The following is a 12,962-nucleotide window of genomic DNA, read 5'->3' as shown; positions in this document are numbered from 1 at the left end:
GAAACGCTAGGTGAAGAATGAAACAAAGAATTGAATCTACTGAGTCCCATAGGAAAATTAAATTCTTAAAAAAACTAATATACTCGCGAAATACGGACAAAATACATATGAACCGTAGCCGGACCGACCATATTCGACGGTACGTGACCTAATCTCCCGGACATGTAATGACTACCTAATCTGCAATATACTAATGCGTTATGAATTTCTAGAAATTGAAATGCAGCGAAAACACATCCGTGCTAAAACATATAACGGGTATCTAATCTACAACATAATGTGCTATGAATTTAAACCAGTTTAACCATTCAGAACATTCGGTCTTTTAGCATCCAAAAGATCTATGTCACCAAAAACAAAACAAGTAGTAAAAAACTATATATTTTGGTTAGGTAAAAATATAATTCAAAAAATCATTGAAGTATTGCAAATAGAATACATCTTAAATTGCATAGAAAACGAAACTATTAGAAAAGGAAAATGTACGTGCATAAAAATAGCATTTAATAACATCTAGCCGCGCAGATTGCGCGGGTCACCCCGCTAGTTTCTCTAATTTACAGAGAACCATCGATCCAAAATGTAGACATTGACTACAAAGAAATTTCGATGGAGCTTTTAGTTTTACCGCGGTTCTTGTTTTGATCATTTTGATCCCTTATACTTTCACGAATGTACAGGTCATATCTGGGAATGAAAAAAACGACCGTCTATTGTGTTCTTGCTCGGTGTGCCATACCAGAGGAAAAATCGACCAAGAGCCAATTTATGTTGTTGATAACAGACTAACAGAGTATTGGAAGCACATAGTAAATTCGGGATGTATAAAGGAACGAGGTGTGACAACATCCAGCTAGAGAACACAAACAAAACTGACATTATCAATCTGAAAAAAGTGGGCATCATCCCCTTTACAAGCCGAACAAGCAAAGCTAATCACATGGCGCAAGCTCCACTTTGCATCTAACCGCCTATCTCAACAAATGTGTTGCGTACAGCTTAAAAGGAGGGCAAAATAAAATAAAGTACGAGTAATGTGGCATTCTAAACTCAACAATGTTTTTTCATATATATGCAGAGTATATATATAAACACACATTTCAATGGTCCAATCCCATTGACCACTATGATTACAAGAAAACAAAATAAACAAAAATTCAAACTGCTAGAACCATGCCGTCGAAGTTCCTCTTTTCTTTTTCTCTGGATGCAGCAATAATAAATTAATATAAATAAACGGCCCTCCTCATTATTGTTTTTTGCACTAACAGGGGACAGAATCGACAGACAAAAAACGAGAGAATCCAGCACAGAATACACGAATTCAAACCTTAATTTAGGTTGCCAAGGCCAACGCCGCGACGGTGGCCGCTGCAGCCGTGACCCACCTGGCAAGCATGGGCGGTGCGGCGCCGGCCTTGTCGGCAGCGTCAACATCGGACCCGGAGTCGTCGTCTGGCGAGTCCGCGGCTGAGTCGTCGTCGTCGTCGGAGGGCGATGAGGCGGCAGAGGGCTTCTTCTTGCTGCTCTTCTTCTTGGGGCCCTCGGGCGCCGGCGCCGGCGCGAGGTCCTTGGCGACCTTGAACAGCTCCTTGGGCTGCAAGAACTTGGACACGGCGTAGACGGCGAGCGGGTCGTCGTCCTTGACGGTGGCCGTGACGGACGCCGTGATAACCTTGGTGTCGAGCGCGGCCGTCTCGCCGTCCTTGGACACGTCGAAGCTGTAGTCCTTCTTGGCGACGCTGGACGTGGCGAGCGTGCTCACCTTGCCGCTGTTGGACGTCAGGAGCTGGAGCGAGTAGTAGTCCGGCACGGCGTGGTAGAGCAGGATGGCCGTCTTGGCCTTCGCCGTGAGGTTTTTGTACTTGGGCATGAAGCTGGCCACGGCGGCGTCGACGGGGCAGAAGAGCGTGAGCCCGTTGTCCTTTGTGGCGTTGACAGTGCTGAAGGCGTCGGCGTCGGCGGCCAGAAGGCCCGCGAAGCTCTTGCAGTACTTCTTGGAGAGCAGCTCCGTGATGTTGACGGGCGCCGGTGCCGCCACGGGCGCCTCGGCCTCCGGGGAGGAGAGCACCTTGCTAATCTGGAGCACCGACAGGTCGTAGGGGATCTCCTTTACGGACTTCACAAAGCTCACCGGGGACGCGCTGTCCGACGCGTCCTCCGCCGTGAACGTCACGTGCCCGCCACGGTGCTGCGTGATGTTCACGTAACCTGACATGCCGGGGGCAGCGCCGGACTCCTGCACAAACCATTTGATCGATTATTACTGCCACTGAATCATTTTTGAGCTACGGCAAAACCAGCTACAAGTTTTATTTCTTTTTCAGAACAAGCACGGCTCGGTGTAGCTCACCAAATTCATGCCTGGGTTGATGCAGATCCATTCAATGCAACATTTAATTGCCATACTAACAAGGAATTCATGTCGGTTGAAGTTTGTGGATTCCGCGCGTCCAGGCAGACGTGTACTACTAGTACTACAGTTAGTGTAGGCCATCAGTGGCTAGTCACAGAATTAATTGTTGCGTTTAATTTACTCTCTGAATGAGAAAAGCAGGAGTTAGTTTTTACTGCTCTAAAGCTAGGCATTTTGGTGACATGACATGACAATAAATGAAAAAAGAGAGGAAGGTGGTGACTAGATATGTTACCATAACATCACACAAATCAAGATAAGATGAGTTTACAAAACAATTAATGACACAATACATGACACCACACATAACTTACTAACCACTGCGAAGGTAGTAACATAGACTAGCAAGGTATCCACGTTACTAATCTAAAATCTAAGTTACTCCCCACTCTAAGTTACTCCCCACCCCACTATGACCAGCCAAGGAACGTGTAGTTTGTTGACTCGATGGCAAATTGGCAAGCAGATGCTCTCCGTGCAGGCAGGTTATAAACAAAGCAATCTATCAATCCAAGGTTCAAAACGCCCTGATCTAGCCTTGGGGGTTTCAATTTTCAAATGACCCGATAATAGAGGGGATTGGATGACTATAAAACGGAGGGAAGTCACTTGACTTGCGGCGACCGTGTGAGGAGTACACTGGACAGCATCATAATCGCGACAAGGTCAATAATTTTTATTGTTAATGACGAGACTGGCCGGCATGCGCATGTGCATGTACCTTAACCTTGCCGGCCTACCTTCCAAAGCGACTCGTGTCATGTCGCCATCAAATGAGAAATTGTTTTAACGGAAACGTTCACAAAGATGCATTATTTCTGCCTAAAAGAGCACCGTTCCATATTAGTTTGGGGGGTATACGACATAACTACACTACCATTTCCGTTGTAAACTTTTGCTAGTGCTGGTGGAGTAGTGGGTAGGGTCCGGGCATCCACAAAACCATGGAAGCTTCACTATTCTATCGGAAACCCCACCAACTTGGTTATCAACGTACAATCATGAAGCAGCACTCCAGCTTTTTGCAAACAGCAAAGAACAGGTAGTCAAATGACCCAAAAAAGGGCTTTAGGATGCTTATTTAATTAAGAAACCAATCTGCACCAAGATAGTATTGGCACATCAAGATGTTTAGTGCTAAAAGCAGAGCAAGTATGAGTAGCTTAGCTGGGATGCAAACGGTTAGAGCTGGCTAAACTGCAGTCTCAAGAAAGGCTCAAGCTGAAGCTCAAAACTGTCTGAAGATGCTGCAGATCTAACAGTATAGACTGACGGAGTGTGTGGGGGAAGAAATGGCAACAGAGTATATATGTACCTGGAACATGGAGGAGGAGGCGGTGACGCCGTGGGCGAGCTGGTGGAGCTTCTTGGCGCCGTAGTAGTCGACGAGGACGTGCATCTGGAGGATGTGGCGGATGGTCTGCAGCGTGCGGCCGGCGGCGAGCGCGCCCATATCGCCGTTGGCTACCACCAGCACCGTGATGGTGCGCCGCTTGTTGATGTCCGCCGCCAGCCGCGTCTGCGTCAGCAGCTTGTTGAACTGCGAGTACTCCGGGTGCTCGCCCAGGATCTTGGTGATGTTGTACCCCTCCGCCGCCGCCGCCGCGGCGAGCAGCACCGCCGCGACCAGGCACAGCCGCCGCCGCGCGTCCATTGGGTGTCGGCAAGCCGCTGCCGTTGGCGTGTCGGCGTCTAGGCCTTTTTTTTTTCTTCGCTGCTAGCGCTAGCTAGCGTTGTCTGACAAGCGAATGGAGCGGGGAGCAGAGTGAGTGAGCGAGCTCCGATTGATGGTGTAATAATGATGGGAAGCCGTGGGGCGGTAGTGGATGGATATGTAGCGTGGTGGCATGGCAGCGGCGAGATCTGGCACTGGCAGCAGGAAGTCGGTGCCGTCAGTGCCCTCCAAGGTGTGCCATAATTACGAGGGTGCCATTCTGGTCATCCGGTGTGTTGGTTCTGCTAGGCACGCTCTGTTCTTCGCGAATCTCGGAGGCGTGTTGGGGTCGGAAAGGGACAATTTTGGGGCGAAAAGGAAAGATTGCGGGGCCTCGAACACGTGGACATGGACTGGCTTGTTGGGTGGCGTGTGCCGCCGGAGTAGGTTTTGAGTTTCGTAGACGTTTTATCGGCCATCTAAGTTAAAGCATCGTTAAAGCATCGTGTCCATGCTAACTGATTTTGGAAACTTGTCACAATAGCAACATTTTATTTTTAGTGGTAACAATAGATAAACGAGTCAGTGACCATTTGTTACTTCTCAAGTCTTTTTCCGCAGAAATTCCAAAGGAGTTAGGTACGCTAACCCCTTTCAAGGTTTTGAAACCGGCTAAACAGAGCATTCATTGGCCTCCCTGCTATCTTCAACGTATGGTAGCAGATGGCGCTTCCCAGAATCATAGAAAACCAGCAACATTACCTCATTTTTTTTTAGAATAACCAGCAACATTACCTGACCTCGTCGGCGACGCTGGGCGGGCGGGGGATACGGGCCTATGGCCGTTCTTCGGCAGAGGGAGGAGAGACCGACGGAAACAAAGACGGGGCTAGGAAACCCAGGAGTTCGTTTTCTACTTTTCTATGGGCTCCCTGGGCCGTATGTTTAGCTTGACGGACCATTTTATTCGCTGCGGTAACAAAGCCTGATCGGCTCCTCCTTGTAGTCCTTCAAGCCTGCCGGCCCGCCAGTGCTCCTGCGGGCTGCGGGGGTGTAGAGCTGGGCTTAGCTAACATGGGCTCCTGACTCTCTTGCATGCGTGATCTTTCCGAAACTGTTTTTTTTAGAGGTTTTGGAAACTGCTTTGCGTACAATAAAAACCGTATGATTTACGTTTTTTTAGAGGAACCGTACGATGGAATCTAGTACTGATTTGCTCAGCCCCAAATCCCAAGACCAGATAGTTGCTTCTCGTTCAACGGAATCAGTAGTTATACGCCTGATCTATCTACTAAAAAAAATCTAATCGAATAGAGATCTTTCATATGCTTCTGACTCCTGTTATTGTAGTTTCACAAATAACCACGCATACACGAGCAAATCAATGTCTGCATGATTCTACAATGGTTCTAGTTCTACGTTGCCATGCTCATACGGCGCCTCCAATCTCTACAACGATTTTGCCAGTGGCATGCCCGTCCATGCTCTTCGCCCACGCCTCCTGTGCTCTGCTCAGCGGGTACCTGGAGTCCACCACCGTCCTGAGCTTCCCCTGCCTCGCCACGTCCACCAGCCACTCCATCTCCTCCGTCTTGGGCGCCAGCATCAGCGGCACGAGCCTCTTCTTGGACAAGGTCACCTTCTGCAGGAACGACGTGACGGCGGCGCCGATACCCGGCGTGACGTCGGCGACCGTGCCGCCGCCGTCGTCCAGCGCCGCCCTGAGCACCGACCAAGGGACGCCTGTCGCGCAGTGCGCCACGGCGCCGTACCTCCGGCCGGACGGGCCCCGCAGGGCCGCGCCCTCGGGCGTCCTGTAGTCCAGCACCTCGTCCGCTCCCAGCCCCGCGACGAGGCCCGCGTTGCGCGCGCCGCAGGTGGCCGTGACGTGCTGGACGCCCGCGAGCTTGGCCAGCTGCACCGCGTAGTGGCCCACGCCGCCGGAGGCCGCGGTGACCAGCAAGTTCTTTGGGCCGGACGAGCCGGACGGCGGCGGCCCGCCGTCGAAGCTGACACCGACGGCCTTCAGTAGCTGGAGAGCGGTGCCCGCGGCGGTCGGCAGGCAGGCGCCCTCGACGGCCGACACCTCCGCGGGCCTCGCCACCGTCAGCGACGCCGGCGCCACCGCGTACTCTGCGAGCCCGCCGCCGTGCTGCCATTGTTTGCGGCCCATCTCGAGCGTGTCAGAGATCACTGGATTTTGACTGCTGGGTATAGACTATAGAGACAGAATTGAATGTTGGGCATATGCCAGTGCGCTCGATTATCCTTACCGGGAAGCAGATGGAGATGACCTTTTCTCCTGGCTTGAAGTTGCTCACGCCGCTGCCCAGCTCCACGACCTCGCCGGCCAGATCGCTAACTGCTTGTCCATTGCGAGAGAGGTATCACACTGAATTTGCCAAAGCAATTTGACATTTGACAGCAAACAGTTGAATTAACCAGGCACCTGGGGTGAAGGGGAACTTGCTGGGCATGCGGAAGAGGCGGAGCATGCCCTTCTGGATCTTCCAGTCGATGGGGTTGATGCTGGCCGCCTCCATCTTGAGCAGCACCTCGCCTTCCTTCGGGGACGGGACCGGCACCTCCACATGCTGAAATTGACAGAACCCTCATACCGGCCATCAGATCGAAGAACACGCGATTTCCAGTTCAATTAAGCTCAGTTTAATTCGTCGGGACGGATCCTTGGTCACGTGTGCGTACCTTGAGGCCGTCTGCTCCTCCGCCGTACTTGTCGTACTGCACGGCTCTCATCGTCCTCGGCGTCGCCATGGCCGTGCTGTGCTGTGCTGCGTTCTCCTGCAGGGTGAGAGAGAGAGAGAGAGAGAGACTGGTGGCTTGTGTGGTGTGTGTTTGATATGGTTGTTCACTTGCGTGGATGGAATTGCACTGATGCTGTCGGTACCTGAAGAAACGGCCAATTCATCCACTGCTGCTGCGGTGCTACCCCACGATAACGAGAAGCGTCACGGCATCATCAAACAAACAAACGGCACTCCTACGTTTCTTGTGGATCCTCAGAAAGAAAGAAAAAGAAAATGCGTTTCTTGGATTCTTGCACAGATGGATGGACGTACAGTTCACTAGTTTCATCTTCGACGTAATTTTTTCAGCAGTAGGCGAGAAGATACGGGAACTTTTACAACAAATTCAAAGGCACGAACAGATGAGAGGAGGATGTACGGCGGGTCCGCGCTCCCTCTGTGACACCCATCTCCACGACGATCTTGCCGGTGGCGTGCCCGCCCATGCTCTTGGCCCAGCCCTCGTGCGCCCTGCTCAGCGGGTACCTTGAATCAATCACCACCCTGATCTGCCCCCGCCTCACCAAGCCCAGCAACACCTCCATGTCCTCCTTCTTAGGCGACACCAGCAGCGGCACCAGCCTCTTCCTAGCGAACAACACCCTCTGGAGCGCCGCGACGGCGACGGACGCGACGCGCGCGGTGAGGTCCACGACCACGCCGCCGGCGTCCGCCAGCGCCGGCTCGAACGCCGACCAAGGGAACCCCTCAGCGCAGTGAACCACCGCGTCGTGCTTCCGCCCCGCGGGCCCGGCCCGCCGCAGGGCCGCGCCCTCCGGGGTGCCGTAGTCGAGCGCGTCGTTCGCGCCCAGGGCCCTGACGAGGCCTAGGTTGCGGGCGCCGCTGGTGACCGTGACGTGGTGCTTTCCTGAGAGTTTTGCGAGCTGCACGGCGAAGGTGCCCACGCCGCCCGAGGCCGCGGTGACCAGCACGTTCTTGGGAGGGCCGCGGGCGTCGAGGCCGACCCCGGCCGTCCTGAGCGCGGCCAGAGCCGTGGCGGCGGCGATCGGCAGACAGGCGCCCTCGGTCGCGGACACCTCCGGCGGCCTCGTCGCCGCGCACGACGCCGACACCACCGCGTACTCAGCCAACCCGCCGCCACCCTGACAACAACCACAACAACCACACGCGTCATATGAGGGAAACGGATTAAACTGGAAAGGATCGATTCAGCTTCCTTGCGCGCGGAGTCGTGACTTATGAATGCAGGCGCAATGGGCTTACGGGGAAATTGACGGCGATGACCTTGTCGCCCGCGGCGAAGCCGCTGACGCCGCTGCCGAGCTCCACGACCTCGCCGGCGAGCTCGCAGACCGGGGTGAAGGGGAACTTGCTGGGCAAAATGGGCCTTGCCTTGCCTTGCTGGAACCTCCAGTCGACGCGGTTGATGCTGGCGGCCTCCATCCTCAGCAGCAGCTCGCCTTTCTTCGGCGACGGGATTGGCACCTCCACATGCTGCACGTACGATACACATTGTTGTGAGCATTTGCTTGCAATACTAGGGAGATTATTTGTTTGTGTAGTGAAGTATATATACGTGTGTTCCTAGTTTCGTACCTTGAGGCCTTCCGCTCCTCCGCCATACTTGTCGTACAGCACGGCTCTCATCGTCCTCGAAGGAGAAGACGACGACGACGTCGACGAAGGCATGGCTGTGAACTTGGCCGCCGCTCGCCGGAAGAGAGTGCTACCTGCCACGACTATCTTCGGAAGTGCACGAGCGCCGTGATGCTTTTGCATGAAGCTGGTAATGATCGTGAGAGCGTGCTGCAGCGTGCGGATCTCTATATGGCAGCAGGCAGCTGACAAAATCGGTGGTGGAACGTCGGCCGGATATATGCAGCAGTATTTATTTGACCCAGCGACCGGTGGCTGATCAACGCACGACGGCGCGGCCAACGAAAACGTCCGCTTATAATTACGTGGCCAGACCCCGCGCCGCACGCCGGTCGCCGGTTTCGCCAGGAGGCAGAGATAAAGTCTGCGGAGCGTGATGGCACGGGCGCAGTCGCGCAGAACGACGAGACATCTCGGGGCATCTGGACACCTCGAGAGCTGCCTACATGCATGTATATCTCCACGTGGGAAACCGCAGTCGTCGAGCTAGCTTGACGAGTCTCCGCTCCGTATCGATCGTTCTCCCTTGGACCGGCCTGTTTTTTTCTCGGACGGCTCGAGAGAACGAGATTCGCTACGGCGGTAGCTGATCGCGTTGAACTTGCTGGCGAGTATCATTGTCACGTCACCCGGCCGTGGTTTACGATCTCGATCTCTATCTCGTCTCTACTAATTACAATGGCACCGATATTTTCTTTTCTAAAACTACTCCACAAAACGTACGCAAAACAATCCCATCTCACAATTACCAAACAGTTAGGCCCACAAAATCAGGTTTAACAACGAACATTTGGCCTGGTAATTGTTCAGCCGTGTACGTTTAGCAAATAATTTCCGTCCGACGGCACTCTTCCACCCGATCTGACTGGCCTCTTCCTCCGCGTGTACATAGCCAACCAATTCTTCCAATCAAGCCCAATTATTCCGCTGGCTTCCTCTCTCTTGCCTTCCAGCGCCCGCCGCCGTGCCCGCCTCCCGCACCCGCCGCCGTCGCAGCCTAGGCCCGCGTTGCTGCTCCGCCCAGCCGCCGTCGAAGCCCTGCCCCGCCCCTCCGCCGACGTCCTGGCCCGCGTTGCCGCAGTCGCAGTCTCGCAGACCCGCTCTGCAGCCGCCGCAAAGACCGCTGTCGCCGCCAGTCACTGGGAGGCGTCGGCGCTACTGCTGGACCAATGCCAATCCTAGCTGCCATCACCCCTTCTTCTCCCGTCCGATGCCAATCCTAGCCGCCAGCACCTCCACCAATGTTCCACATCTCCACACGGGCCTGCAACTATGTGATTCTGAAATAATTACTATAAAAAAATTAGGCCACCCGTGGTGAAATCAGAGGAGCTATTCTCTCGATCAAACATCATGAGTTGCCCTGAATCTCATTGATGTATATTTTTAATATAAACTACTTCATTTCTTACGGTCACAATAATTTTGAAGCTGAACTTCCCTTAGTTTGGCGATTCCCATTGGAGCAACATTTTCATTGATGTTTGGATCCATTCTCTATCCAATGGCATTTTGACTGTTGAATCGTTTGCTGCATCAGCCATGGGTCTTACTGTTGGAGGAATCGCTCCTACGACTAAAGTTGCAATGGCTCTTGGGTCATACCTTATCACGGTATTGTCTCTGGAGGATACTATGTTAACCCTGATAATACCTCTGTCATATTTCGCTGGATCCCGAAGGAATCTCTGATCAGATGGTAATGTTCTTTCTTGTGGTAATTCAGTTGGCTCCTGGCAAAGAATTGGGCTGCTAACATCTTACATCTGAACGTACTTTCACATTGATTTTCAGGGCCTTCAAGGACTTGCCATGAGTGAGTTTAAGGGTCTGCAGTTCAAGGAACATCATTCTTTACTGAAATTTTCTCAATCTGATCCCAAATGCCAATTCCTGTATAAGAATTTGAAGTTCGTACCAGAGTTACAATTGGCACTAAATATAAAGAGAAGGGGAAAAGACCATGGGATACTTAGTCTGTAATACGATAATTAAAATTTTGATTGCTCACATATGGTGCATCATGAAATTAACTATTTATACTCATCATTGATTTACTAAAATTTTAATTTGTTCCCTACATTACAGCAGTTCGCTTTTTTTTTTATGCAAGGCAGGGAAGGATTAATTTGTTTCCTATATTGCAGTAGTTAGCTTTGTTTTTTATTACTCCAGCGCGTGTCGTGGCTCCGTCCCCACCTCGCCCCCACCAAGTCCGACGTGTCGGAGAAAACCCTGCCCAGCAATGATTCTCAATGATTTAGCTTTGCACAACAGGCAACAAGTTTTTTATGGAGCTCATTTCCTTGTAATATGTGATTGATAAGGTCAACCGAAAAGCAATAGAATAGTTCAAATCTGACCTATGCTTGTCACACACTAGAGAGCAAAACTACTGCTATGTCATGCCCGCCGTGCCATGCCGCCGCCCCTCGGATTTCTTCTCTGGTATGTTTGATTTCTCCATTAATTTCTGCATAGTGTTGCTAATGGGATTCAGTGGGCTGATTGTTGAGAAAAGCGATATATTGGAGCCGATGCTATATTCTGATAAGGATGATATGTTTTGTTAAATTCAGAATAGTACCGTGAGTTTCATCCCGTGAGATTCTTCGCTTGTGAGATTTAGAATATTTTGGTTCAGTGTATGTAACTTTTTCTTGTAAATTCCATTGTAAACTTTAATTCCGTATCCTTAATTGGTTCAAATTAGATGATTTTGAATATTGTCTATGTTCGAGTGAGATTGACTCGACTTCAGTGTGTTAGGGTGCATTTTTTTTAAGGTCATTGTGGTTCGGATTTGATGATTTTATGAAAAAAAGTGTGGGCATTTTTGCAGGCCCAATTTTAACATTTTGGCTTAATAATAAGATAAGAAACCGTAGAAAGACAAGTCATCATATAGAAAAGGTAGAATTCAAGTTGTCACATGTTGTGGTAACGCACGTGCAAGCTCACTGGTGAACTAACTAGGCGCTATGTATCTGGAACGTGATCCATTTCGTTGATGGAGTTTCCCTGCAAACTAAACCACGTACTCCTTTGTTTCCTTCCATTTGACGTGGCAGTGTGTTACAAGGTGAAAGGCATGTCATATGACTCGTATCCAGAGTTCCAGCCTTCCAGGCATTGGCTAACTTTCGTTTTCCTAGATTTTTTTGTTTTGAACCAAACTTTTATTTTCTGGTTTGACTTTGACACACCTGAGGAAGGAGAGAGCGGAGGAAGAAGACTGGTCTCAGTTTTGTTTGATGCCTTCTCGGATTCTCCCAGCAGCTTTGTTTCTTCAATTTTGTTTGATGCCTTCTCGGATCCAAGCCAACAGATGTATGTTTGGCCAAAGGCACAAGAAGACCCAGCACAATCTGCCACGGTTGTTACGGGCTTACGGCCCCGACGAAAGATTGCTTGCCTACAAACTATGGCTCGCACACATGCATAAAGATCTTCTCTCACATGTTGCAACACTTTGCAGCGCCAACATATGGGAGGAACTAATTGGCGGACGACCGCCCGGCGCGGACGACTGGTCGGCCACCGTTCTGACCGGGTGAGTCACCGCCGCTGCCCTTGACCGGCCGGCCGGCCTTGGCCCAATCGGATATCTCCCGCGACGCCTCGCCGCCCTGCCCTGCCCCAGCCGCCGCCACCGCCGGTCGGCCGCCCGCCCCCGACCATCCCTTTAAGCCCGGGAACAACCCATCTTGTCCGACACCGGCCAACCCACCCACCCCCAACCCTAAGTAGGATCGCCGGACTTATCTCGCCGACTGCTCCTCTCCTCCTCGCCTCCGCCATCGCCGTCGCGGCCCGCCGCGCCGCCGCCGCTTCGGGGAAGTTGCCAAAGAGGGAATCCGCCAACATATGCATAAAGATCTTCTTAACAATGAAGTACGGCCACCAGCATCTGCATCCCTCGTTCCAGAGGCACCAAAGTTTTGCGGCTTTGCCACTGCATAAAGCATGTGTATTTTTGAATATCATTTGTTCGCCAACTAATTTTTGTATGCACACTTTGAGATCCATGAAGTGTCATACTCCGTCTCTGAATTTCGCAATAAAAATGTCCGTGTGTATTGATTGATGCAGACCTAACCTCCTTTGCTCCAAATAGTTTTTACATGATTTTATTTCAAGGCATTAATAATCTTTCAACAAAAAGAATTTATAACGGAAAGAATGTTAAGCATTTGCCACTATTTTTCGAAAGACAAATATCCATTGTAAAGGTTCACCAAAAGTACAAAACAACTCAAACATAATAAAAACTAGCAGAATGTCCCCGTGCGTAGCTACGGAACAACAAAATGAAAAGATGCACTCAATATATATCTACTTCCTAAGAAGACAACAATGCATTCTTTCCGAAATTTATATAACACCACCCAGTCAAAAAAGTTTTTGAATGAAATGCTCCGCTATGTAGGATCCCACACTTCAGTTGAACTTTAACCGATTGCAACAT

At 51.1% G+C, this 12,962-nt stretch overlaps 3 protein-coding genes across 3 annotated transcripts; all 3 read right to left on the bottom strand.

The window, feature by feature from the left end:
* Positions 1 to 1,037: 1,037 nt before the first annotated feature.
* LOC100842066 (fasciclin-like arabinogalactan protein 2) lies at positions 1,038 to 4,238 on the bottom strand. Its single transcript, XM_003576659.4, has 2 exons — positions 3,732 to 4,238; positions 1,038 to 2,239 (listed from the first exon to the last, which is right to left on the bottom strand). The coding sequence occupies exons 1-2, from the start codon at positions 4,068 to 4,070 to the stop codon at positions 1,337 to 1,339; spliced, it is 1,242 nt and encodes a 413-aa protein (XP_003576707.1). The 5' UTR covers positions 4,071 to 4,238; the 3' UTR covers positions 1,038 to 1,336.
* Positions 4,239 to 5,373: 1,135 nt separating this feature from the next.
* On the bottom strand, positions 5,374 to 6,991 carry LOC100841463 (chloroplast envelope quinone oxidoreductase homolog). The gene is made up of 4 exons (XM_010240029.2): positions 6,777 to 6,991; positions 6,520 to 6,664; positions 6,344 to 6,432; positions 5,374 to 6,222 (listed from the first exon to the last, which is right to left on the bottom strand). Exons 1-4 carry the CDS (start codon positions 6,843 to 6,845, stop codon positions 5,500 to 5,502), a joined length of 1,026 nt encoding a protein of 341 aa, XP_010238331.1. The 5' UTR covers positions 6,846 to 6,991; the 3' UTR covers positions 5,374 to 5,499.
* Positions 6,992 to 7,101: 110 nt separating this feature from the next.
* Positions 7,102 to 8,873, bottom strand: LOC100841159 (chloroplast envelope quinone oxidoreductase homolog). Its single transcript, XM_003576656.3, has 3 exons — positions 8,435 to 8,873; positions 8,102 to 8,332; positions 7,102 to 7,980 (listed from the first exon to the last, which is right to left on the bottom strand). Exons 1-3 carry the CDS (start codon positions 8,615 to 8,617, stop codon positions 7,213 to 7,215), a joined length of 1,182 nt encoding a protein of 393 aa, XP_003576704.2. The 5' UTR covers positions 8,618 to 8,873; the 3' UTR covers positions 7,102 to 7,212.
* Between the last annotated feature and the right edge of the window lie 4,089 nt (positions 8,874 to 12,962).

The sequence above is a fragment of the Brachypodium distachyon genome, chromosome 4 (genome assembly GCF_000005505.3).
Source record: "Brachypodium distachyon strain Bd21 chromosome 4, Brachypodium_distachyon_v3.0, whole genome shotgun sequence".
Classification (NCBI taxonomy): Eukaryota; Viridiplantae; Streptophyta; class Magnoliopsida; order Poales; family Poaceae; genus Brachypodium; species Brachypodium distachyon.
Note: the sequence above shows the minus strand (reverse complement) of the source record. Positions and strands in the feature narration are given on the sequence as shown.